The sequence below is a fragment of the Pseudoliparis swirei genome, chromosome 7, assembly GCF_029220125.1.
Source record: "Pseudoliparis swirei isolate HS2019 ecotype Mariana Trench chromosome 7, NWPU_hadal_v1, whole genome shotgun sequence".
Classification (NCBI taxonomy): Eukaryota; Metazoa; Chordata; class Actinopteri; order Perciformes; family Liparidae; genus Pseudoliparis; species Pseudoliparis swirei.
Window position 1 is genome coordinate 18,490,396 of NC_079394.1, and position 25,583 is coordinate 18,515,978.

The window sequence follows — 25,583 nt, forward strand, 5'->3', positions numbered from 1 at the left end:
TGAGGGGGTGAGAGAAATCCACAGCAATCTCAGATCTCATATACTCACTCTTGGCCCTCTTGCCCTCGTGGGTGGCCCACAGGTTGAGCAGAGCTGAGCTCTGCTCCAGCAGCGAGTTAGGCTTCTCCACACGGATCTTATTGATGTCATCCACGCTGAGCTGAAGCTCACGTGCCAACTCTGTGTATACAATGAGAAGGCGAAGATCACAGAAGTGAAGGAAATATTCACATAATTTCACCTGTTTCATGCTATTATAGTGGACACAGTCTTGAAATGGCAAAAGTGGAAGAACAAAGAGATATGGCTCTTGGCTCTTGGCTGTAAAACAGGAAATAATTAGTTTCATTGGCTAGTGGCCATGTTAGACCTTAATCAGCAGAGAGCTAAGCAAGCTTGTCCGGCAAAAGGTAAACATGGATGGTTTACAACAAATAAAAACAGATCTAGTTTACTCTTGTCCACTCACCAGCCCAGCTCAGTCCCAACTGTTCTGCAATCACAGCCATCTTCAGCTCCGTCCTCTCCATGGCACTCATTGATGCTGCACAAACCAGAACAAAACTCATATTTAACATCTGTTCCTTAAATTAATTATTGAATTCTGTTAAATGTAAGGCTTATCCCTGCATTGCAATGCTTATTGATTATGAATATGAAATACAACTATAGATAAAGTAAAATGGGGGAAAACACAGAATTCATCACACTGTGACTTATATTATTATACCATTACAAGAATGTAAGCGAGTACAATGCTTTACAAGTGGGAGAGTGAGCGCCTCATACCCATAGCAGGTTCATTTAGGGCGCTGTATCTCTCTCTTAAAGCCAACGGGGTCAGAGTTCGTCTGCGGTCTTCACCCCCAGCAATCTGCCAGTCACAAGCAAACAACACTTAATTCTGCCATATCAGGGTAAATGACTATCGCTAAATACACGCTGTGTGTCCTGGAGCTTCGAGGGCTTTACCTTTATACATGCAGGCATGGTGATGTTGAGGTTACAGAGCACATGTTGGCTGTCCTCATATTTGGTGGACTTGCGCAGGAAAGACAGAAATCCGGTCTGCTCTTTACTACTGTCTCTCACCTTAAACGCACGGATACAAGGAGAGCAATGAAGACACATTCATATGTAGCGTGGAGACTGAGCTGCTGCAGTAACAAGTGTGTGACAAAGAACATAAAACTGAACAAGCATCTGTAAGAGTAACACCAACGGTAATACCTTGACAGAGACAGGAAGTCGGTTATCTTTGAAGGCCTGGAAGCTAAAGCAGCGAGCCTGCTGGGTGGCCTTCCTCACAGGGATAAGATTCCCTGAGCACTCTAGGTGAAGCGGCATTCCCTCCATCACCTGCGAGACAACACACGGGCATCATCCTATTCTACAGTAGAATGTGACTACATCAGTGTGATGCACTGCCCTGGTCTCTAACTGACCTCTATGTCTCTGCTGCGAGCCACCTCTGTGAAGTTCTCATGCTGTTCCAGGGTTTTATCCATCTTATCGTCGGTCATGCAGTAGCAGCGCAGGCGGCCCTCACGCTGCTCATTCATCTTCGCAAACACCACAAACTTGGCCATGTAGGGTACAGCTGACAGCTCTCTGTAGAGCAGGTGGGCAAAGGAGACGGCCTCAGCTGTACGAGGACAGTCAGCGAGCCAGAACCTGAGAGGGAATGACATGTGCTCACGGTATTAAACATGAATCAGATGCTTGCTATAACGATGTTACATGGTAAAGACTTACAATAACCTTTACGGTATGTGTGGCAGCAGGGTGTGGTTAGGCTCGGCTGCAGAGTGGGTGGAGCGGGGGGTTCAGGGTGTATAATTGGCCTCAGCGGGTGGCTGATTGTTAATCAGCACCAGCTGGGGCCAATCTGTGTGTGTGTATGTGTGCGTCTGTCTCCATAAAGGAGCAGTAGGGACTGAGGAGCGAGAGGGTGGAGAGCAGAGGTCCAGCCTGCAGTATTTAATAAAAGATATTACCAAATATCCGTCCTGTATGCTCATCCTTGGGGGAGAAAGCTACTGGTGACAGTCACAAAGCTGTTACAGTATGATGGTGGATATGTACACGTTGCCTAGTGAGCTTACCGTGCTGAAACATTGGTTGTGAAACTGGCAGAGTCTTTAGCATACACCAGCTTAGTGGTGCCAGTAATGTCTTCCCATTGGGCTGGGGCTGTGCCGCCTGGAAATAATACAAAATGAGAAAGGGCAAACTGGTTAAACTGGCTTGAGAAGATATAAAGAAGTCTCACGGTGACACAGTGACAGAGTTTGTACAGTATAAGAACAAATACGTTTTACATTCAACTACGGCACTGGCATCTTTCATCCTCGCCATAGATAGAAGATACTGCTCCGGTCGACACAAACGCACACACGCCTACTCACCACCCACACAACTCCCAGTAGCGGCATGCAGTACCTATGACAGAGCAAAGCAGACGCAGGCTGGTGGTGTCGCCCTCCCCAGAGTCTCGGGGGCTGTCTCTCCAGGATGGAGGCAGCGGCATACGCAGGCCGATGGGCCGGTGAAACTTGCGCCGCCGAGGCTCCACAGTGACCACGGGGCTAAAGTTTGCCTGGCTACCCAGCAGCTTTTCAACCAGCTCATCTGGAACTGGCTGAGCCTGAGGTTGATAGTAAATGATAGAGAGAGAGAGAGAGAGAGAGAGAGAGAGCGGGTACGTAACACGGACACAGGTGTGATGATATGGTAGAAAAAATGGATAATTAGACAAATGAGAGAAACATATGAACAGGCCATGGAGATACAAAAAAGATCACAGGATTGCAGGTAGGATGAGACAATGGAAGATGGATGATGGGGCATTGGATGAGGAGAAAAGGGTAAAAGAAAGGACAACCAAATAGGAAAAAATTAAAAGTGAAGAGAAAGGGAGAGAGAAGTCCATAGTGAATAAAATAGCTCATGGTTTAAATAACACATTTGAAAAGACAATTGCAGCACAAATTGGTAGGACTTAATAACTTTATTGTAAAATGTAACAATGTGTGTTAGCATGAATCTTTCAAAATCATTATTACAAAAAGTAAAAGGCACTGTGGTTTTTCACAAGGCCATTCATGACATGGTTACTACAGCAACATTTGAGGTAAATAGATATGTTCCTAAAAATGTGTTAATAAAAAGTTAGATCCATATCCTATTTTAAGTACATTCAGTTACATTTACTACTTTCATCTTAGAGGTTAGGGCATGTGTGGTAGCATGTTAGTTTACAAGACGTATTTAACTTATCAGAAATTCATTCACGTGTCTTAAGAACAGCTGCTGAGCCACAACACGCAGCACAAGGTCCATTCATGTATCTACCTTTCATTTTGGTTAACTGAGACATATTCAGACATTGGATTTACATGTTTCCATCTGATAATCAAGATTCATATATTGCTGACCTACACATTCATAAAGGATTTACAATTATCATTTTTCTTTTGTTAAAAATAGAGATTAATGCACAGTCTGGAACTAGAATACAATCTATACACTGGAATATATATGTGTATGTTTAACCTGTCAAAATGAATTCACATGCAAATGGCGCATTGTCATCTCAAATCAGCAATTCGGAGAAAATGGTGCATATTTATATAACAAACATAACCACTACAAATAATTAAGAAGGAAGAAAATATGTCATTTATTGTACTCTTTGTTTCGAAAACCATAATAAATGTTTGCAACATTTGGAAACTGAGATTGGCAGCATGGTGGTCAAAATAAATCCAATGGATTAGATTGTTGTAATCTTTGTATTGTAATCTGCAATTTAACCATATCAAAAAAGACCACTTCCAAATGTTCTGATTTTGATCTTGCAGCTAACAGTCCAATGAAACGGTATCATTAGTTCCTTGTTTTGATGTTTCATTTTGAAACAGGATGTTCAGGCAGGACAGTCGACGGTGAGGACTAAATCACTAGTGAATGCTTATGAAAGCATTTTCTACTGGATAATTGAGCCAGGTTAAGTAAGCTAAAAGGGTTCTCTTGTCTTTGGTGTGAATGTTTGATAAAACATCAAGATCTTAGAAGTGTAGCCGTACACACAAAAGGGGGTTAAAAGCTTTAACAAACTTAGAGTGATTAAGGTTAAACGGTTTGAGGATCAGGTGCTAAACTGTCACCCCTTTTAATGCAAGACAACACTCCAGTTCATCTAAAAAGGAGATTAGCACATCATCCAGACGCCCATGATACCAAACCACTGACAAACAATCTCTCCTGCTTATTGTGTAAGAATGCAGAACAATTCCCATAAAGTAGTGTTTTACTTAGTGTACTTAAAGAGCAATTGAATTAAGTATTATAGTAAATACAGGCTTTTGACAGCGATATAAATACATTAGTGAGAACGACAACAAGATAAAACAAACAATAACATATTAGCACTAAATGAGCAGTCCACAGTCGTATAAAGGTGTCATGTGCATGCACTAAGTGAAATAAAAATGTGAAACAACTAAATAAACAGACAAAAGAAAAATAAATCAGGACAACTTGGCACAGGTGCTGATATGATCGAGTCATTCCAAGATCAATCAAAGTACATAGAACATGCTACACAGGCATTAACGATTCTGTTTTTCTTCTCCTTCCTTCTCGTCATCGTTCCATCTCACCTGCAGCCCCAGGCGGACTCGTTTGGTGACTGCCGTCTCAGGAAACGTGGCCTGGACCAATGGAACCAGTTTACTTGTCAGCAAACCGCCTTCTGGTCCAATCAGGTCGCTCTCTTGCTGGACTCGCGATACAACGGCAAAGTAAAGAGGGAAGTCGGTGGAGATGATGCGACGAATTCGCTTCTTCACGAGCTCCTCTTGATTTTCTAATTCTGTGGAGATAAGAGGGGTTTGAACTCTCAGGAAGTGATACCACCCAGTGAGCGTTACTATGAATCCCACTGCTGTTCCTGTTCCTGCCCTGTGACCAGAAGTCCATGCTAATGAGGCTCCGGTAACCTGATTTGTTCAGGTCCAGACCAATGGGCTATCCTGACCACTCAATGCATGTGCCTAACCATAACCAATCGTCTCCGCCTCAACCAGCTACACAGGGTGGGTCTTGCCGAGAAAAGCAGTTGGATTCATAATTGAGCCTCAGAGAAATGTATGAATGTCAGCCAGAGATAATGCATTCAAACTCTCACCCTCATCCATCCCGTTGAGGATTGTTTCCAGCACCTCGTCTCCGTAGCGGTTGCGATGCTCTTTCCAGACTGAGCCATTCTCGCTCCTCAGCACCACAAGCTCCCGGTCACCATGACCCAGAGCAGCAAAGTGGGGGATCTCCACGATCACCGGCCTGTCACACATCACACATGGAATTAAACATGAACAAATGACAACTATGCACTAGCGATCTCGGCTATTTCCAGTTCCAGTTGCTTGCTCACCCCAGGAACTGCATCCCGGCTGGCCCCAGGGAGATGATTCTGCTGGCCAGCCCCTCCCCCTCCACTAGCGGAGGGGGGCTGGTCAGCTTCTGCGGCTTCACCAGGCGGCAGGTGATGCGGGTGGGAGCCGCACAGGTCCGTGGAGGTATGATGACACGCAAACCGTTATGCCTGCTGCCTCGCATTGAGCCGCCTCGAGCATCTACCATGAAGCTGACCAGGAACCTGTTATTGGACAAATGATGTCTTTAGTTGTCCGATCAGATATCCAATCGCTGTGCAGTGAAACACAATGTGTTGCTGACCCTGTGTGTATGGGACTGGCAACTGGGCTGACATTGTCCGACGTCTCAGTCGCCGGGCTGCTGGGGATCAATGAGTCCTCATCGTATTCTTTGGGCAGTGGAAGTGGAGTGTGCTGCTACAACAGAGCAAAAGACAGACTGTTCATGACATTCGCAAAAGAACTCCGTTAAGCAAAATGTTTATGTATTACTTACACCATCGACTGTTCAATGGAGATGATATCGAGAGGGCCGTGATGACGGCTTATGCTCATGTGCTCATTTTTCAAGTAGATATGGAGAAGGTACATTAACCTTAAAAAGACCTTTTAGCAGGGACTCTCATTTACATTATCGTGTAGCAGAAAGGGTGGACCGACAATAACTGCATAATTTTGAAGTTGTAATCAAACCGTGTCCATAATACACAACCCTTCATCGTGATATAATTTAATTCATTGAGCATGACAGTTGATTTGTGACCTTGGAAATAGCATGTTGACTAAAAAACATAACCCTTAACTCTAAGTTTTCTGAGCTTTTTACTGCATCTCACAGACTTCCACAGCAGAGGGAGGCTGCTATTTGGCGGAGGAAGACTTTGAGATGCATTAAACTGCAAAAAAGGTGACTTTGATAAATGATAGTAAGGGGACCTTGAGCAAAAGGGGCCCTCCACCAATTAAAGTGGTATCACTTGACTTATTTCAGCTTGGGCTTCGAGATAGCAGAAACCATCCATCACAAACTGGTCCAGTTCGAAATATGTAAGCTCATACTTGTTAAGGAAGGCCTGATGAGAGACGGTATGAAGTTGCAATATAGGACATGAAGGATCCTGAGTTTTCTTTGATATCAGTTTAAGTGCATACTATATATTTTCTGAAGTAGAAATGAATTGAATGTGTACCTTATTTACAAATTTGTAACAAATTTAATCTGGAGTTCACCAAAGGAAAAGGGCCGTCTAAGGGCAAGATGAAGCATTGAACATATTCCAAATATAGCATCGTCTTGAACTGATATTATTTTCGGTGAACAAACACCTGCAACACCTCTTACGACCCAACTTCAAAACACCCAAACTATCCCTTTAATTGCTGGCCCTTTGGTTTCTTACTCATGCTGCTCTGAAAAGTAACAATACCTGATCCATCTCATGTTCTTTCAGGATAACCGTCTCCGGAGAGACTCTGGGGATCCTGGGAATGGCCGGCGAGTAATTCCTGTTGTATAAAAAGTGAAAAACACAAGTCAGATGAAGACATTTCTTTACATCTCCTCCCAAGTGCTCATCCCTGGTGTTTAGTGGGTGTCTATGGTGCATCCCCCTCTACCCATCCACCTATTAGCTTGTGACTACCAGCTTGGCTCTCTGCTGTTTCCCCGCCCAGCCCCCCTTACGCTGTGCCCAGCCCTCTCTCGTACTCCAGGGATTTCTTGGGGGAGAGGAAATCGTCATCATGGTCTTTCATGTCATCCATCTTCATGTACCTGGCCCCTTCGGTCCCCAGGAGCTCCTCTCCTTCAGAGAACAACATGGCAAAGAGAGCGAACAGACCGTGGTCAGGTTGGTGAAACAGCACAAGAGAAAGAGAGAAAGAAGAGAAAGAAGAGAACACAATTGTTAACCAGTGGTTAGAAGGGCTGGACGTTAGGAGAAGGCTCTGTGATTCAGGTGCAGACTGGTGAGATGAGACGATGGTGACGATGCTCTGTTTATCTTGCTACTGCTAATGACTGGCAACAAATGTAATGCCAGTGACACTTTTGAAAAATCAGGTATGAAGACAGGATCAATACAGAAGGTCACTGTAATCAGGTCACAGTCAGTTTTCATTCAGAGACACTACAACATTACTACAAGGACACCAAACACAAATGTATTTTTCAAAAACCCATAAACTCTCCGTAGACAACATTATAGATATGCACATTTAGACATTACCTGTCTCAGACAGCAATGTGTGATTACATTTAGAACAGCATCGGCCCATTGCAACACACACAAGGGTCAAAGTACGAGCTCCTTTAAAAGAACCGGATATTTTCATGTGAGCAGAGGTGGGTTACTTACCCCCCAAAACACACAGTCATTTTCAAGAATTCACCAGAACCGAGTCTCCCGTGTGGAGTAATGTGTGACCACAGCTCGTGTGAGCGGCGGTCTGTCAGCGGTTGAGACAAAGTGATGTCAGATAACCTGCCGAAATCATTTCACCATTTCTGAAATGAGATGCGCCTTCAAGGCGGCGTCTCGGCTTCTTTCTATTTTTAGAGCAACGGTGACAATCTCTCAGTTGAATTTAGAGGGGACTAAACAATAACAAAACAGAATGCCGGCTGTAAACGGCAGGCATTAAATTAAACCTGCAATACATGTATTTTTTGGGAAGAAACAAGTTGTGGGCAAACACATCACTCACAGATGGTATACTGAACAGTTCCACAACCAGAAGATACAGAGCAATGATGTCACTGTCAAGTCTCTGTCCGGATGAACTCCTATATTCACTCTGCTTTCAGCTCTTCATTTGATCTTTATCTGAAACAGCTGCCTGTTGCTATGAGAGCGGTGAGAGCGAAACAAAACCACAACAATTAGCTAAAAGCCTCAACGAGCCTCTGGAGAGCTGAAGGTAACCGTGGAATCAGGTGATACTGATCTGTGGGTTTATCACCACAAGCAACTCCTTTCAGATAGAAATAGTCACATGGTAATTTTTTTAAACCTCCCGACTAATAAATACAGGTGACGTAGCAGGAAATAAAAAACGATGCAGTTCAATGGAGACAGATTTAAATACACGAATGACACGCACATTTCAAAGCGATGAGAGCGCGACTCAAATATTAACGGTTAACGCTCACAGAAAAGATTTCAAATATTTTATTATAGATATCCTTGTTTTGATATACGGAATAATGGCTCCGATACCCATGTGGGTGATATATATGTAGGCTACAACTGTAGCTGCCAACATAACATAGAGGCGGGAGCACCAACCTAGGGAGTTAGAGAATGAGAATGTTAATGAAGGGACACATACAGGTTACAGACAGGGTGCTATGGGTGCATGCCAATGAGAAACCAGAGCCACCATCACAGTGGGCACCACTACAGAGGGAACAAGAGAGAGAGAGGCAGAGGAGTAAAGACTGAGAGAGTGAGCTTGAAATGGAGCCACACACTTTAGGACAACGACCTATGAATGCCGCACAAAGAAAGAAAGAGACATTCATACCTAATGTTAGTCGTGCAATTCCTAAAAAAGGGCAAAAGGAGTTGGAAGAAATGAATATATATGTGACGAGTTATAACATCATAGAATCAGCCTCATGGACAGGACGTAATGTTTCGATAACATCAACAGTCGATCAAACATCGTTTCCCACTGCGTTATGTGATTAATAACAATTCCCTTCTCTACCTTCATCCTCAGACACGTCCAGTATTTCATCCACTGTTTCTGGGAAACTCATGCGATGCTTCTCAGTGGTCGTCTGCACGGACGCAAGAGGAAAGAAACAATTACAGATACAACAGTGAGTTCAAACTTCCCATGTCCATGTGATTATGATGCCCAGAGTCGTAACCAGAGGGCAGAGGAGCTTTTATAAACTTCTCACCATGGAAACCGTCTCCTCAGTGACGAGCTTGAGGACGTCGATCACAGAGATGTAGCCCAGCCTCTTAGCGATGGACAGAGCTGAAGTACCATTCTAGCAGACAGAGAGGAGCAGCTTGATCAGATCTCAAAACAACACTGTGTCGAACATTTTGAAGGAGACCAGGCGAGTTCACGCTCACCGTTGTTGTCTCGTTGGGCTGAGCGCCGTGCTTCAGCAGCACCGTCACGATGTCTGTGTGTCCCTGCTGGGCCGCTTGGTGCAGAGGAGTGTAGCTAAGCTGGAAGAGATGTTGCATGTATTCTTCATTTTGAAAGTACTCGCACATCGAAGATACATCTAAAAAAGCCTCTGAATCATTCCTGAATTAGTCAAACTTAGGAGAGCGAGCAGCACAACAAGCCAACTGCATATTATTAAGTTTATTATTTTGTCAATACAAGGGACAATTGTCATCTGAAATAATTACATAGAATAGCTTAACCATTTAAGTCAATAAAAGCTTATATCCACTGGTTCCGGCTTCTCAGACATCTTAAGGTTTTGGACAAAACAAGCAATTCCATTATGTCAGCTCTGGGAACTTGTGATGGAAATGTTTGACTATTTTCTGACATTTTTAAAGAGTTAAAACTAAATCAAGAAAACAAACTGCACCACATGAAGCAAGAATGAAGATAACTCTGAATTGCTGGCCTCCATCTCACGGAACTCAGTCAACTTTAAACACATTTGTCCATATTTCATAATAGGAATAGAAATACTGCATCTCACATTACACTTAAGTCAGGTAAAATGCTCTGACTCCAAAAAAATCATTACTAAGGGCTTTTGCACAGGAGATCCGTGAAACAATGTGCTTTTAACTGTGTAATGTGCTGTAATTGTATTTCCTGATAAATGAATCAGAGACAGGAGACACGCTCTAACTGTGTGACTCATGAACAGACTCATTGCAGTTGTCTCCAGAACCAGAGGGAGGCACTCACCCTTGTTTTGCTGTTGACATCGGCCTGTTGCTGCACAAGGAATTTAACCATCTTGATGTTGCCATAGTGACACGCCACATGGAGCGGTGTGTAACCCATCTGACGCAGAGAAAAAGTAAAAATGCGTCAGCACAGATCCAGACGCATAACTTTAGTGGCTTAATTACCTTTTGATTGGAATATAATATGCAGATTGTATCTTATTAGGGGTTGAATGGTTCATGAATATTACATTAAGTAGCGGTTCAAACTGACGCAGTCGAATCATTTTTTATTTTTCAGTCTGCAATTTAGGAATTAAAGAGAGAGAATGTTATTATGTCTTGTGCACAGGATCGGAAGCATAACAAAAATGTCAATAATAACACCTTGATAACATGATTAATTCCATGATATAAGCCCCATGACCAGAGGTGGAAAGTAACTAAGTGCATTTACTCAAATACTGCGATGAGGTAAGATGTTAAGGTACTTCAACTCTCCTTGAATGATTTAGTTTTTTGCGACTCCAGTACATGTCAGAGGGAAATATTGTACTTTTTATTTACTAGATACTTTGCAAATTCTGAAAATGAATACAACATATATAAACAAAAACATTATGATGTATTATTATGGATAAAGATAAGACTTTATTGATCCCTCATATCTGAGTTCTTCTTCTACCACCGGCCACAACGAATGCTGCCACCCATGGGACGCCTAAACTGCTCTATTCTGGTCGAGGCTGTGCAAAGAGGAGTTAAGCTTTGGTTTGTGGTGCTGTAGTACTGACCACTATTATTTATTCTGCACATAAATGAAACTTTACGAACAATTTTCTGCACGCACAACTCTGTGTCTCAAAATGCTGTTGTTGAGCTCTAAGCCCTCGAGGTCTAAGAGGTCTGAACCCCTCAAAGGTCGTACTGATGGTGACGTAACCCTCTGCTACGATAACATCCGACTATTTATGCTACAGCACTTAGACACCATCAGCCTTGGCTCAAAGTAGATGGCGCACACAGCTCCTACCCGGGTACGGCTCTGATACCAGGAGACTGGAATAGGTCTTACCCGCGTGGCAGCGTAGACTGAAGCCCCTTGCGACACCAAGATATCTGCGATGCCAACATGTCCTTCCTGTCCCACCAGATGGAGTGGCGTTAATCCACTCTGGAAGCAACCAGATTCAGAAGAAAACAGTCAAACACAGAACAAATCAAGCCCAAGTTACATAATGTTTTAAGATAAACGTCCTGCCCCATGTCAGTCCTCCTTTAATCATCTCTGTGTTTCTTGCCTTGTTTCCCAGGTTGACGTTGGCCTGTTTGGAGATGAGCAGGGAGACCATGTCGGGCCTTCCTTCCTGCGAGGCCAGGTGGAGAGGTGTGACTCCCTGGAGTGACTCAGCATTGGCTGAAGCTCCGTACTTCAGCAGGCTGTTAGCCACCTCCACCTGGTTCTGCTTGGATGCTATGTGGAGGGCAGTGTAGCCATTCTGGAGCACAGACATGACTTGTGGTTAGAACAATATGAGTCTATGCGTCTATGCCTGATACTGGGCCATTCAGCGTGAAGTATGTCTCGACTTGTGTGTATCGCTCTTCTTTTTACTTACCCTGGCTGCACTATGTGGAGACCCGCCCTTGCTAACCAGCAAGTTGACAATGTCCAGGTTGTTGTGATGTACAGCAACATGCAATGGAGTCAGACCATTCTGCAGAAACAGAATCAAAAGTTTCTCAGACTGTAGAAGATGAAACAATTCTTCATTCGTCTTTTGACTTTTTTCCATACTGCCACGACGTTTATGTTTCTCTCACCTTCCCAGCAGCATTAGAATTGGCTCCTCTCTCCAACAAAAGCTCTGCTACATCCACCTTGCCGTACTTGGAGGCTACATGGAGCGGAGTGAAGCCTTTCTACAGAGGCACCAATGAAGAAGTGGACACAATATTAGTTTGCGTAACACGGTTATTAGTGTTGACAGTTTTAAGGCAGCCAAACGTTACCCAAGGAAGCGTAAGCAGGCAGGTTTTACCTTCGTCATCTTGGTCTGCTGAGCCTCCATGTCCAGGAGGATGCGTACGGTTTGTGCGTGGCCTTCCCGAGCAGCGATGTGAAGGGGTGTGTGGCCTGCTGTGGTGGTGGAGTCGGGGTTGGCTTTGTGCTCCAGCAGCAGCTTTACTAGCTCCTTGTGGCCCATCCGAGAGGCACAATGCAGAGGTGTTTGGTCATCCTGGCCAACGAGGGGCAAGGAAGTATAACATATCAGGTACTGCACATATCAGTGGTAAAATGCCTTCTCTAGTGTATTCATCATTCTGTTTTCATTTCTCAGCGTCTCCACATTGATCTCACCGTGTTACATTAACTGTAAAAGGAAGCTGTGGCGTGTAGGAGGGGAATTAGCATGTGAAAGCTCCGCTGGGAATTAGTTCCTGAACCAACTTCCTAAATGAATGCTTATTATGTATCAATTTAAGAGTATTTAATCATATGATGAATTGTAATGCATGAGTACACACTATGTGGATTTTGTGAAATCTCTACCTTAGCTTTAGCGTCCACAGGGGATGCCTTCTCCAGTAAAAACTTAGCCACCTCATTGTGTCCTGCCCGAGACGCCATATGAAGAGGAGTCTCCACCTTCTACTCATGCAGAGAAGGACAAACCGCCCACTCAGATTCAACACTATTACAACATCATCATCAATGCAGAGGGGAGTTGGTTATCTGCTCTGATGTTCAGATTTCAGAAGGAAACTCACCACATTGGAGGCGCTGGGGGAAGCTCCCTTCTTCAGCAGGATCTTCACAATGTTGAGACGACCCATAAACGATGCCACATGCAGAGGGGTCAGGCCGGACTATTCGGAAGAGGAGAAGAATATTACAAATGGTCTTGTATGCCAATCATTTTATGCTGCAATCTTGACCCGGATCGCCTTGTAAAAAGCGATTCAAATTCTCAAACCTGGATAAATATAGGTTACATCGAAAAATAAAAAAATCCCACAACATGAGCTGCGGTGAGCTGTTATTGTCAACCCCGCCTGCCAATTCCCTCACCTCAGTCACGGCCTCTATTGATGCAGAGTGTTTAAGCAGGAGATCCATCACACGCATGTGGTTCTTTTTACAAGCAATATGCAGAGGAGTAAAGCCATTCTGGAAAAATGAAAATAAATGATTATCATCACTACAAATATTAAAAGTAACTTTTCCTTGTCTGAATTGATCAATTGACTGTGTGCTTGTTACTTACCAATGCCCGAGAGTTGGGTTTGGCCCCTTTGTCCAGCAGTACTTTGGCCATGTGTTGGTGGCCACAGTGTGCTGCCACATGCAGAGGGGTCAGGTGGTCCTGTGTCATATCATCTATCTCTGCGTTGTACTGCAGAAGCTGCTTGACACAGTCCATGTGGTCTCCCTGCGCTGACATGTGGATTGGAGAGAGGCCATTCTGCAAAACAAGAATAAACTAAATGTGTTGAATCTCTCATCCTCTGTAAAACAGGAAGTAACTCGTGTTGTAGTGAAAACAAACAGTTGAAGCAAGAAGCAGCAGCAAGAGGGATCTGTGGCTGTGTTTAGATCACACACTCACACTCTCATTTACTTATTTAATTTATTTGAGTACAAAACAGATACTGCAAAAACAAACTCAGTGATTTGCATTCATTACCAAACCAGATGGTGTTTTCTAAAGAGTGACTGATCTGCTTCTATCCATGTGGATTACCTTGGTCTTGGCCTGGATGGGGGCTCCATGGTCCAGCAGGATCTCTATAATCCTGACATGACCATTTCTGGCTGCACAGTGCAGAGGAGTCAGCTCATCCTTGTGAGAGATGATCGTTAATGTTTCAGTTAATGATGCATCAAATTAGAATCAGGAACGGAATCAAAGATTTTATGAAACCGCAGGATGGATGTGTGCTGCACCTTGGTCTTGGCATCAATCTGAGCCCCTCTGTCCAGCAGGAGTCGGACCATGATCACATTCCCCCGTCTGGCTGCTATGTGCATTGGAGTGATGCCGTTCTGCAGAGAACAGCTGCACTTAGATGGGCACATACGAGGACATCAGACAGCAAGGACAGCGATTAACCTTCCAATATTAATTATTCCCTACCTTTGGCGTGAAGTTGACGTTGGCTCCTCTATTGAGCAGCAGTTGAGCCACGTTCAAGTTTTCATAGTGTGCAGCAATGTGGAGGGGTGTGAATCCAGTCTGCAGGGACACGTCAGGGTAAGTACATGTCACTCTCATTACCTTTAGAACCACAGACACTCAGGATGCCACACACAGATTGTACATATATGTAGCCATACACACACACACACACACACACACACACACACACCTTGCTGAGTACATCAGCATTGGGGTCATTCTGCAGAAGCACTGCGGCTGTGCGTGTATCGTCGTTGCGTGCTGCAATGTGCAGCGCGGGGAGGCGGACCTTTCCTTTAGTGCCATAGTTGATGAGCAGGGCTACGACATTCTCATGTCCCTGTTGAAGAGCCACGGCGAGAGGAGTGAATCCATCCTGCAGCAAACGAGAGAGAGAGTTAGAAAAATGGTTGACGAATGGAGTGAAAAGGAGGGAGCTTAAAGAGAGAAGCTTATGAGAACGGAATGGAATGGAAACATGGCGCTGTCTGGATCAGCAAGGATGGAGTCATTTTAGTTCCTGAGTCTTTAGTACCTCAGTTGGAGTGCTCTGATTGGCTCCGTTCTCCAGAAGAAACTTCACAACCTCTAGATGGTTTTCTTGTGCGGCCATGTAGAGTGGAGTGAAACCCTTCTGTCTCCGAAAGACGCAGAATAAACACACACACAAACACAAACACAGACACACACACACACAAACACACACACACACACACACACACACAGCAGCAACAGCGCGGGAGACACAAGCACAGCAAAAGAAAGACAGGAAGGCGGTCAAGCATGTACACCGAAATACAGATATATAGGGACAAAGACACTTGTTAACAGATGGAATTGCAATAGTTACTACAATGGTGTCACAGTAAAGTTGAGGTAATAAGTCCCGACGGTGCATGAGCACTGAGTCTCACCTGGGACTGAGCGTTGACATTGGCCCCGTAGTTAACCAGCTCTGCGACCACCTGCTCCTGCCCTGCCAGGGCGGCAATGTGCAGGGCCGTGTTCCCTTTCTGTTTCACAGATAAGTGAGAACAAGAGCAGTGAGAACATGAGCAGTCACAATGAGCACAAACACAGATTATGGGTGAAATCCCACATGTGTATTCAAAGTTTCTCTCGAGATGTTAGTTTTCATATGCAGATGAATTGTTCCCTATTAGCGTGTGTTTAACCCATCAGACAAGTGTAAGTTCACGTTAAAAAAAACAGGATTTTTTTTAGAGCATGAGCTAGTCTTTGTTGCAACACCAATGTTTAGATTTAAATCAGAGACTATAGAACAAGAACATTAAAGTATATATTTTAGTAAGAATTAAATGGCAACTTTCAACATTTTGTGTCGAGTTTTGATACGCAATAATGAATACCACTCTCCATCTGTGCACTCAATGTGAAGCTACAGCCAGCAGACCGTTAACTTAGTTTAGCATAAAGACTGGAAAGAGGAGAAAAACAGCGACCTACCAGCACCTCTAAAACTCACTATCCTACATCATATCACATTTATTTAATCCGCACACAAAGCGACACATTATGGTTTTATTGGGCTCATGTGCGGGACTATTTCTGAACAAGTGAATTCAAAGGCCAGGTGGCTCTTTACCTTTGTGGTGGTCTCCAGTACGATGCCACTGTGAAGCAGCTCCAGCACCATTTTAACGTGGCCTTCTTTCGAGGCCAGGTGCAGTCCGTTGAGCCCATTCTGAGAGAGAGAGCAGAGTAGACCTCATACTGAAGGGTCCTAAACTAAATATAAACACAGATATGTCCTAATCTAATATATAACCACACATATACACACAAACACATGGAGGCCATGCCGACTGAAACAACTGTTGTTGTTTTTGTATCATAGTGACACACTCACAAACCAAAGCAAATACTTACACTGGACACCACGCATGCAGTACTCTCAGAATCAAAAGGGTCATTAGCGAAAACAATGTCTCCAGGGATGTAAATCAGGATGTGAACATTTTCATTTGATTAATGATGGTGGGTGGAGGAGGAGGACGGGAGGGGGATGGCAGGCCGCTGGTCTCGTGGCTGGGAAGAATACGAGCCGTGTGGGATAGGTCTGACCTCACACAGCCTTCCTTCAGCCGCACAGGACATGTGAGGTTGGACCTTTCACACACCACTGATATTATTCCTCTGAGTGGGGAGACCACAGCACACCATCACTCTACTGCAGACAGAGGAGAGAGGGTGGGAAGGGAGGAAGGCAATAAGCCAGAGGAGAGTTAGAAAGCGGCATACAAACAGAGAAGGAGAGAAGGAGAGAGGAGAAGTTGTTAGGTTGAGGGGGATAGCAGAGGAGGGAGAACACAAGACGGGGAGAGCAGGAGTGAGGCAGTGTGCTGGGGAGAGGTATCCACTCAGACAGGGAAACACAGCTGTCCCAGTCGAGCCTCCACCTGGCCAGACTCCCATCAGACCGTACATACAGCATCTGGACGGACAGTCACAGAACAACGACGCGTCACCGCCCACCGGGGTTAGAGTGAAAATCCACAACTCTTTGAAAAGAACTCACGTCACTCTGTGTGTCATTGTACACTTTGAAGGTAAATACAGTGACGCTGTCTTACAATGCAGTAGATTCACCTGAGGCCGGTGTTAATAATCAATAAAAGACTGGGAACAACTATGAATGGCTGTAGCCTTCATTTGGTGTCTAAGTTATTACTACATTGAGCCCGACTACATAACATTTGCAGACATCTGATGGGAGCATACATTTTCACAATAAATGTTAACTTTTTACTACAAATAAAAAAAATCACTCTATTAATTATAAACATGCTGTAATAAAATACGAATGCTACATAAAGGGGATTAAAGTGTAAAACTATAGAGTGACCTATAAGCAAAGGTTTCTCCTCACTCCAGTGAAGTAAGACTGTTGTAGATTATCACTTTAACTTCAACACAGTGGACAGTAAACAGTGAACACATTTACAATTTCACATGACAAATATCACAAAAAATGAAGTTGTGTAATTCAGGTGAATTAATATTGCAGGTCATCAACGTTTTGGTAACAGACTGCATGTCGTTATATTTGTAGTCCCTGCGGTTCTCCCTCTATCATAGCGAAGGGGTTTGCCAGTAAAGACGCTGTACATTGTCACTTTACATGTTGTTATGTGGGATTTGTTAGGGGGCCTTACAATAGGCCTCATAGAAATCCTGACAGGAGCATTACCAGCTGTAATTACAAAATGTTGAGGACAGCATAAGTGAATGGAGGGGAAACCGTGACCGTGTTAGATTAATGAGCCGGAGGAACCCTTCTCCCACAAACACACTATTTTGGCCAAGTTACAATATCCCGAGGGTAGCAGTCCTTGATCCTCTAAAGATGGCTCTTCTTGGACACTCTGGGAACAACCGTCAGATTAAAGGAGGCAGGATGGAGGAGACAAGGTGAAGGAGAAGCTCCTGGCCCATTTATCACCTTCCCTGGAGACCCTGTGAACTCCACCTGCCACCTTAAGCCGTGGATAACAGGCCACCTGAGCATGCACATACAGTAGCGCACAGGCACATAACAGTGATCAAGTCAGACACATCATGCACACTGGACACGCCTATAAAGAAATAATAACACAAGATATGGTGGTATACATGGATAATATTCTAGATGAACAAAATGCAAAACCTTTATGAATTAGATTCCAAATAAACATATCTGTCATAGGACTTGTACTTTTGTGCAAACTGAAGGATACATGTATCCACTGCAGGACTCAATCATAAAAGTGTGTAATTGTCATTAGCTGAATTGAACTGCCTAATTTCATTCAAAATGGGACGTGTGCAACCCACCCCCCTCCTGAATCTGTATGAATCCGTTCGAAAGCAGTAAGGGAAGACTAAATCCTGGGAGGATGCGATTGTCGTTTATCAGTGGCGCACACATACTTAAACCAATTAAATCTGGGGAATATGCAACTCTCTCACCTGATTGGCTGTATTAATGTCGATGCCATTTTTGATATGGTCCAGGGCTTTGTCCAGGTTGCCAGATCGGGCTGCTCGGAGATAACTGTTGCCAGCATCTGCCTGGAGGAAAAGGGAGGGGGGGGGTGTAGGGGGTAAGGGGTATAAGAGAAAGTGAGAGACACATAAAGTAGAGAGGGGAAGTGGAGAGGGAGACAAAGTTTGGTTAATATTTCATTCACATATGAAGGATTGAAACCTCTCAGTCGTCATCACTCCGTTTTCCTCTGATGTCACTTCGCCCTTGAGATTTTAGACATTGCAGTTTGACAATCTGCATGTGCACCCTGCACCGTGTCTGTGGAGGGTGAAGTAGTGGAGAACCCAAACCACCTGGGCCAAACTAAACGGCTGAAACTGTCATCTGTTCTCATGTGAGAAGTGGAAACAGCTACTGGAGCGCCTGTTGTGCTCCGCTGGCTCTCTGTGAGGATTCTGAGTTCATGTGTGTGTGAATGAGAGAGAGAGAGTAAAAAACACACGGTGAATGGAGAGAGGAGAGCAGGGGGGGGGGGAGAAAGAGAGAGAGGGAGTTTGGCGAGTCTCGGCTCACGGGCCGGCACATGGCACGCCGAGGGTTTTTGTCTGTGTTGTGTTTGAGGGCTTCGTGCCCCTCCCAGGCGGGCAGGGGTGCTGCTGAAACGGGATCACTCATGCGGCACAGTGGGAGAGCGAGGGAGAGGAGAACCACAGGGAGAAGCTCGACTGCGGCAAACCCTGCACTTTTTCCATTTCATTTACATAATCTCCTCTCTCCCCTTCCTTCTTCAGCCCCTCTCGCTATCTGACCAGCATCTCAACGTTACTGGTCAGGAAAATCTTCAGCTGTCCAATCATTCAGTGGCTGTTTTAACCCAAATGCAGGGAATACATAATTTATAAGATGCACTTTCTGATCCAAATGCTGCCATCGCACACACCAAAGAAGTAGTTTTGACGAAGATGGAGTGAGCATTAGTCGTAAAAGAGAAAGGAACTACATGCCTGAAGTTGAGGCATAGCAACAAATGACACAACACAACCTCAGCATGACACCAAGGGCACAGCGCTGTGCAAAGAGAGAGGTCAAAGAGGTGAAAGGAGAAGGTGGATGAAGGCAGAACATAACATGTTGAAAGAAAAGTCCAGCTGATAAAAGAAGGAAAACAACAACCGTAATTATTGTTGTATCTGGTAGAGCGAGGAAGTGCATGCAATGGCAAAGGTTCTACTTATTAGATGAACTTAAGCAGCATCCTGTGTGTGAAGGGACACATCCTGGGCTTCACTTGCCTCCAACTCATTGTCATTCTCTCCAAAAGACGTTTTTGTTTTCATCTGTTGCTCACAGACAACTGACAGGCATTCTCAGTACAAAGTCTCTGAGTCACACTCACACATGCTGACCAACCAAACGCTGACGACACATTCCCACGCACACAAAAAGACACACAAAAAGACAAACTGTGTCGAGCAACACTCTAGAATTAGAAAATCCACCATATGATATTTAGATAATTGCTTCAATATGAAGATTCAGTAAACACTCAACATAAAAAGTTTAAAAGTCTCCAGACTACGGTTCTGTGAGGCCACGTCTCCCTCACCTCACTCTGACTGCCATCAGACACTCACTTTGAAGAAAACCCACAAACCTCCTTCTAGACTGCTGCAGAGCAACATACTGACCCCAGTACACCTGTCATCCTGCACACTTATTCTGTGAGTCTCATTCATTAATGCATTGTAAGTATAATAATGTAGCATTGAAACCTAGAGATGGTGTATCTATCGGAAAACAATGTTTTACGAATCATCGGGAGATAATTTGTACCTATGTCTAAAAAAGATATATAGGACCACTCAGCATCTATACACGATATAATGGCATGCAGACTCTGCCATGGTGTCCCAAGAAACATCTTTTCATCAAAGTAGGAGCAAACACAGCTGAAGACCAGCGCAACCAAACACAATATGCTGCTCCCACAGCAAATGGTTGCTTGGGAGAACCATGGTGACCCTGACTGAGGCCCCTCTGCTAGATCGCCCCACCCCCCCAGACTCACTGCCACCTAGAAAGAGCCTGCTGAAGTTCACACAACTACAGTGACTCACACTAGAATCTCTCCAGACTCAAGCTAGATGTTATTTATCCTGGTGGTCAGTCCTGCATGTTGCCGTCTGCGTCGGCATCTGCTTGCGTCAAGAAGTGAGTGTGTGGTGGGGTGAGATAAGGATGTAGGGTAACCACACCCATTCACTAACTTAGACATAAACAGGTACAGTGTACACACATATACCAGAGGAAACACACACACACACACACACACAAACACATAGCCTAAATATGTCCTGTGGTAACTTCTGCTGCGTCTTGCTGGACGATTTAGATGAATGTGTCCCTCTCTGATTATTCCCATTGAGGGTGGACAAAACAGGAGGGGCCACATTAATCATACTATTTGGAGCAAAAGAAACAAACAATAACCCGCTCAGCAGATTCCTGGGTAACATTAGCAATATGAACACACTGTTGTGCAACGTAAGTGAAACTGTCCTGAGATTAACAGCGCAAGGCTTCTCAAAACGAAGCTCAAAATTCCCAAGTCCAATTATTCCCCGAGCTCGTCACGGTAAATCTGAACTCTCCTCGTCTTTAGCTCAGCTCTTCTGTCCTGTTGCCTTCTTTCCCTTCTCTATCCCTTTCGCTTCTTACATTTCTCTCTCCCTCACCCTCCTCCTCCTGGCTTGCCTGCTCTGCTGGTGCTGCAGCAGACAGAATGACATCATCACCCCCTCACTGGTGGACTGCAGTGTTTGAAGCCTCAATGTATATGTATGAGTGTGTATGCACGGGGAGGCATCGGCATCCCGGCCACCAAGCGGAAGACCAGACCTGAAAACTCAGAATTCTCACGAGAGATCGATTGTGTGTTTGTTTGTGACAGTTCCGAATGGAATCAGATTACATGTTGTGTGTGTGTGTGTGTGTGTGTGTGTGTGAGGGGAAGAAGTAAGACAATGTGAGGCATGAATGAGAGAGTAGAAAGACTCTGTGTTTGTGATGTAATTGCAGAGAGAACTTGCTGCTAGGCTTCTCTGTTTGGGATGTCTCATCTCAAGAACATCTTTGTGGAAACTGTTTCCCACCCTTCCTAGCGCAATAAATTATTGCTTTTTGTATATGTTGACATACTTGATTACAACTAATATTACTATTGTATAGATCAAGCAGGCTCGTCTGGGACTATTTTGAATTACTTGACTCCTTAAAATAAAGTGATATCTTCTTATATATCTTCATCACGGTGAGGGTCTTAATATGTATTTGAGATACAGGTTAACATTTTAAAAACATCCTTCTCAGATTAATTCATAAAAAGGAGAACAACACAATGTGCATAATTATGTGCAACAGAAATGTTTATAGTTTGTCTTTCTAATCCCTTTAATGATCAGTATGCTTTCAACATGTCATGTCCTTTCTCACAGGCTGGACAGGTTTGTCTACATCAAAAGGTCTCCTTGCTACAGGAGAGAGAGACAGGATTATTTTGCTAATGCCAAACGCTGGAGCTCTTCCACCGAGTGTCAAAGAGATAATCTCTCTCTCAAAGATCCAGGGTGATTTTACATGGACATACAAATCTGCTTAGCATGACCTCAGCATTTCTATTAAAATTAACATCAAAGTCACAATACAGACACAGTGTCTCTCTCTATCTCACACACACACACACACACACACGCACACACAAACAATGTGAATTTACAGAATCAGCACCAAGTTCTACCAAAGCTATTTATAGAGCCGGCAGAAAAGTGAAAACAAGGGGCCTCTATATGTTCAGAATGCCTGCTTCACTTGCAATAATTTCCTGAACTTTAAACAACATAAATTGCGCGCGCACACCAAACTCTGGATAACGTCTGCTATTTTTTGTTTCTCTACATTTTTGAGGAACACTGAACAACGGATATGGAAATGACTACCGAGTGCTTAAACAGCCATTTCATCACTTTTTTTATGCTGACTTGCTTTTTTGTCCTGTCCTCCAACTCTGCCTTCGTCTCTCAGGAGTCAGGACTGCTCGAAGAGGTTGAGCAGGATGTCTCCGACTACAGGGACGTAGTAAGTGAGAGGGGTGAGACCGTTGGACACATTTACAGGAAGCAAGCGAGCGGGTCACTGGGATGAAGCCGTTACATTCCCACACTTAACCCTGTCTGTCTGTATGTAAATCTGTCTGTCTGCCTGCTTCTATTCTCTGTATGTGGCAAAGCGTCCTGTCCCATTTTTACTATTTACTTTCTCACACTCCAGCCTCCCCCTCTCTATATCCCACTGTTTGTCCCCGCACTCATTGATTGTCTCTTTATATCTGGCCCTGCTGCAGCCTCTGCGCCTGTAGATGAGATTGTCATGGTTAGCGTGATCTTTTGTGGCGGTGACAAAGAGGATGAAAGCCAGAGGCAGGAGATAGAGTCTGGAACCTATGGAGGAGAGGATCACGATATGGTAAACGCCCCGTGTTTTACTGCGCAGTAGTTATACAAAATGTAACTGTCTGCAGGAGTAGATCATGGAATATGCCCAGATCATGGACTGATCTGAATTCTAAAAACTTTAAGTCTAGCACTGTAAAAGTCAACATTAAAATTCCTTCTCCATCTTATCTGTAAATTGTATGATGCTTCATCTTTGCGCCTATTAAAATAGATAGAAACCCCCCAGTGAATGCTCAGAGGTGTTTCCAGTTAGTTTGCAGTGGGGGAGGTAACCAAGTACATTTAATCACGTACTGCACTTAAGCAAAGTACATTTTTTTGTGAAATATTGTACATATTGTCTCCACTTATGTATTGAAGAACTGGAGTGACTAGAACAGATCTTAACAACAATGGGATAATTTTATAAAATGTGTTTCGTAATAAATTAAAGTATCCAACAGTACATGAAATAAGCTACAGCATTAAAATGCATGTTAAAGCATCAGTAATATTAATACAATTATAATGCATATAGGTCTATCGTATAACACCAGGAGGTCATTCTGCATGATAAGTAATGTTGATTTTGATACTTTGAGTGTGATACTTCTGTACGTTTAAAGATAGCTTTAATGATTACTTGTAAGTATTTTAAAACTACTGTATTTCTACTTTTACTTTGGTATGGAATGCTTCCTCCACTACTTCTCACTGGTATTTTCAGTTTCAGACAGCATTGATACATTGACTGCCGATCATCCTCAAGCAGATAACGTATAAACACACTAGGCCTTTTTCTTCAAGTTGCATCATCTCCTCTATTTTCCCAGGTAAACTGTGATTGACACAAAATTAGCACTCGTCCACATCCAGGCAGTAGGGCCTTGTGAGCGCCATGTGTTGCCATTACCTCCGCTGGCTCTCTGGATTAAACACACTGAAAGAATCTCATTAATTGACCCACTATTCAGTTCACTGACCTCTAGTTTACTTACCACGGCTAATCCTGGTTGACTTCATACAATCTGAACATCGAACAGAGGAACACATTAAGTCAAAAACAAGATTAGGGAGGAAAAACAGAACACGATACACACCCACACATATACGCACTTACACTAATCTTGGAGGCACATGCATCACAACCCTCAAAGGAACTCCCAGGCGATCAAGCTCCCGCCCCTGTTGGGGAGGCTAAGTCGACTAAGTTTGATCAGGACAAGTTATGTTCATGACTTGAAATGCGTTTTAAGACTGCATAACTTCTTCAGAGATTTGATTACAGCAAGTTAGTCTGTATCTCACAAGTAATGGATCACTTTCTTTTCAAGCCGGATCACTGTTTACTTCTGCATGTCCTGCATCTCTTTCTGTCTCTCATTTTCCTTTGTCACTATTAAAGCCAAGGGCCGATTTAGGGTTTAAAACAAGAGCTAGCCTCGAAAGCGGAGCCAGGGAGAAGTCTCCCAAACAAGTTTGTGTGGCGGGATGGAGAGAACAGGAATGGCACTGAGCAAACAGAGAGAGAGGAATGTGCTGAATAAAAAAAAGAGCTTGATCAAGATGGACAAAAAGCTTAATATTCATCTGTTAGAGGCAAAAATAAATATGAAATTACAAAAGTCTTGTTCCATCACTTTCTGACGTGAAAGGATACAGAATGGCAGCAGTGGCAGGTGCACTACATCTGAGAAAGTGCAACAGAGACGAAAACATTGCAAAAAAGACAGCGACACAATAAGAGTAGTAGAGAAGCGTACAGGCGAAAAGAGATAATATGAAGGGACAGAGAGAATGACAGGAAAAGAGCTGAAGTTAGAAGAAGAGGAGGTGGTACTCACTCCAAAAGTGACGGTCTTGACTGGCATGCCTGTTGGCCCTCCACTCTCTCTTTCCTACGTTTTCTGTTTCTCTCAAACACACAGCTGTCTTTTCTGTTGCCCCCTGCAAGTGCTGCGATACAGGGCACGCAGACCCCCGTCCCACGTAAACACGGACACACACACACACACACACATACGTACGCACACGCCCAGACCCACACACTTGAGTAAGCATGGTGGGTGGAGAGATTGTGGAGGGTGGGGGTTGAGAGGACCGGGTGGGGTGGGGGGGCCCAGGGGTTTATCTCTGGAGGAATGCTGCCTGTATCTAAAGACACACATTTCACACAGAAAAACAAATGGGTGCCCCACACTCACCATTTCCTGACTACGTCCTGGGTCATTTTTAGAGATTTCTTTCCCATTTCACAAGCTTTACTCTCTAGCTTCACCTCACACTCCTTTTACTTCCCCCCCCCCCTCTTCCGTCTCCATCTTATTTCTCAGCCTTCTTCCATCCTCCATCACGCTCTATGTTCTCCTCTACACCTCGTCTATCCTCTCCACCTTTCAGGTTGTGTTGCACCGCAAACACTCCAAATCACCCTAACTTTATCCCTCCATTCTCCCATCCCTTCTTCCCCACACGTCACGCCCATCTCTGTGTCTCCTGTATGTTTAGTGACAGCCAGACAATCATTTTTTTTTTCACGGACCAGGCAATACAAGAAACGCATAGAGTTGCTGAGGAGAATGGGTGTGATTTCTCAAAGTGGG

General features: G+C 44.1%; 1 protein-coding gene across 1 annotated transcript in view; it reads right to left on the reverse strand.

The window, feature by feature from the left end:
- Window positions 1-24,953, reverse strand: part of ank1a (ankyrin 1, erythrocytic a) — a 38,059-nt gene extending 13,106 nt beyond the window's left edge. The window contains exons 1-37 of the mRNA XM_056420156.1: window positions 24,825-24,953; window positions 18,472-18,573; window positions 16,109-16,207; window positions 15,417-15,515; window positions 15,038-15,136; window positions 14,693-14,878; window positions 14,461-14,559; window positions 14,271-14,369; window positions 14,068-14,166; window positions 13,591-13,788; window positions 13,395-13,493; window positions 13,094-13,192; window positions 12,876-12,974; window positions 12,364-12,561; window positions 12,146-12,244; window positions 11,941-12,039; window positions 11,623-11,820; window positions 11,397-11,495; window positions 10,341-10,439; window positions 9,533-9,631; window positions 9,352-9,444; window positions 9,153-9,225; window positions 8,967-8,987; window positions 7,126-7,246; window positions 6,869-6,947; window positions 5,743-5,858; window positions 5,438-5,662; window positions 5,192-5,346; window positions 4,665-4,876; window positions 2,443-2,647; window positions 2,106-2,202; window positions 1,446-1,674; window positions 1,231-1,359; window positions 973-1,092; window positions 790-874; window positions 470-544; window positions 49-180 (exon numbers count right to left, since the gene is read on the reverse strand). Coding sequence (XP_056276131.1) covers window positions 49-180; window positions 470-544; window positions 790-874; window positions 973-1,092; window positions 1,231-1,359; window positions 1,446-1,674; window positions 2,106-2,202; window positions 2,443-2,647; window positions 4,665-4,876; window positions 5,192-5,346; window positions 5,438-5,662; window positions 5,743-5,858; window positions 6,869-6,947; window positions 7,126-7,246; window positions 8,967-8,987; window positions 9,153-9,225; window positions 9,352-9,444; window positions 9,533-9,631; window positions 10,341-10,439; window positions 11,397-11,495; window positions 11,623-11,820; window positions 11,941-12,039; window positions 12,146-12,244; window positions 12,364-12,561; window positions 12,876-12,974; window positions 13,094-13,192; window positions 13,395-13,493; window positions 13,591-13,788; window positions 14,068-14,166; window positions 14,271-14,369; window positions 14,461-14,559; window positions 14,693-14,878; window positions 15,038-15,136; window positions 15,417-15,515; window positions 16,109-16,207; window positions 18,472-18,573; window positions 24,825-24,851 — 4,462 coding nt within the window. The 5' untranslated portion in view covers window positions 24,852-24,953. The remainder of the gene's footprint in view (window positions 1-48; window positions 181-469; window positions 545-789; window positions 875-972; window positions 1,093-1,230; window positions 1,360-1,445; window positions 1,675-2,105; window positions 2,203-2,442; window positions 2,648-4,664; window positions 4,877-5,191; window positions 5,347-5,437; window positions 5,663-5,742; window positions 5,859-6,868; window positions 6,948-7,125; window positions 7,247-8,966; window positions 8,988-9,152; window positions 9,226-9,351; window positions 9,445-9,532; window positions 9,632-10,340; window positions 10,440-11,396; window positions 11,496-11,622; window positions 11,821-11,940; window positions 12,040-12,145; window positions 12,245-12,363; window positions 12,562-12,875; window positions 12,975-13,093; window positions 13,193-13,394; window positions 13,494-13,590; window positions 13,789-14,067; window positions 14,167-14,270; window positions 14,370-14,460; window positions 14,560-14,692; window positions 14,879-15,037; window positions 15,137-15,416; window positions 15,516-16,108; window positions 16,208-18,471; window positions 18,574-24,824) is intronic.
- Between the last annotated feature and the right edge of the window lie 630 nt (window positions 24,954-25,583).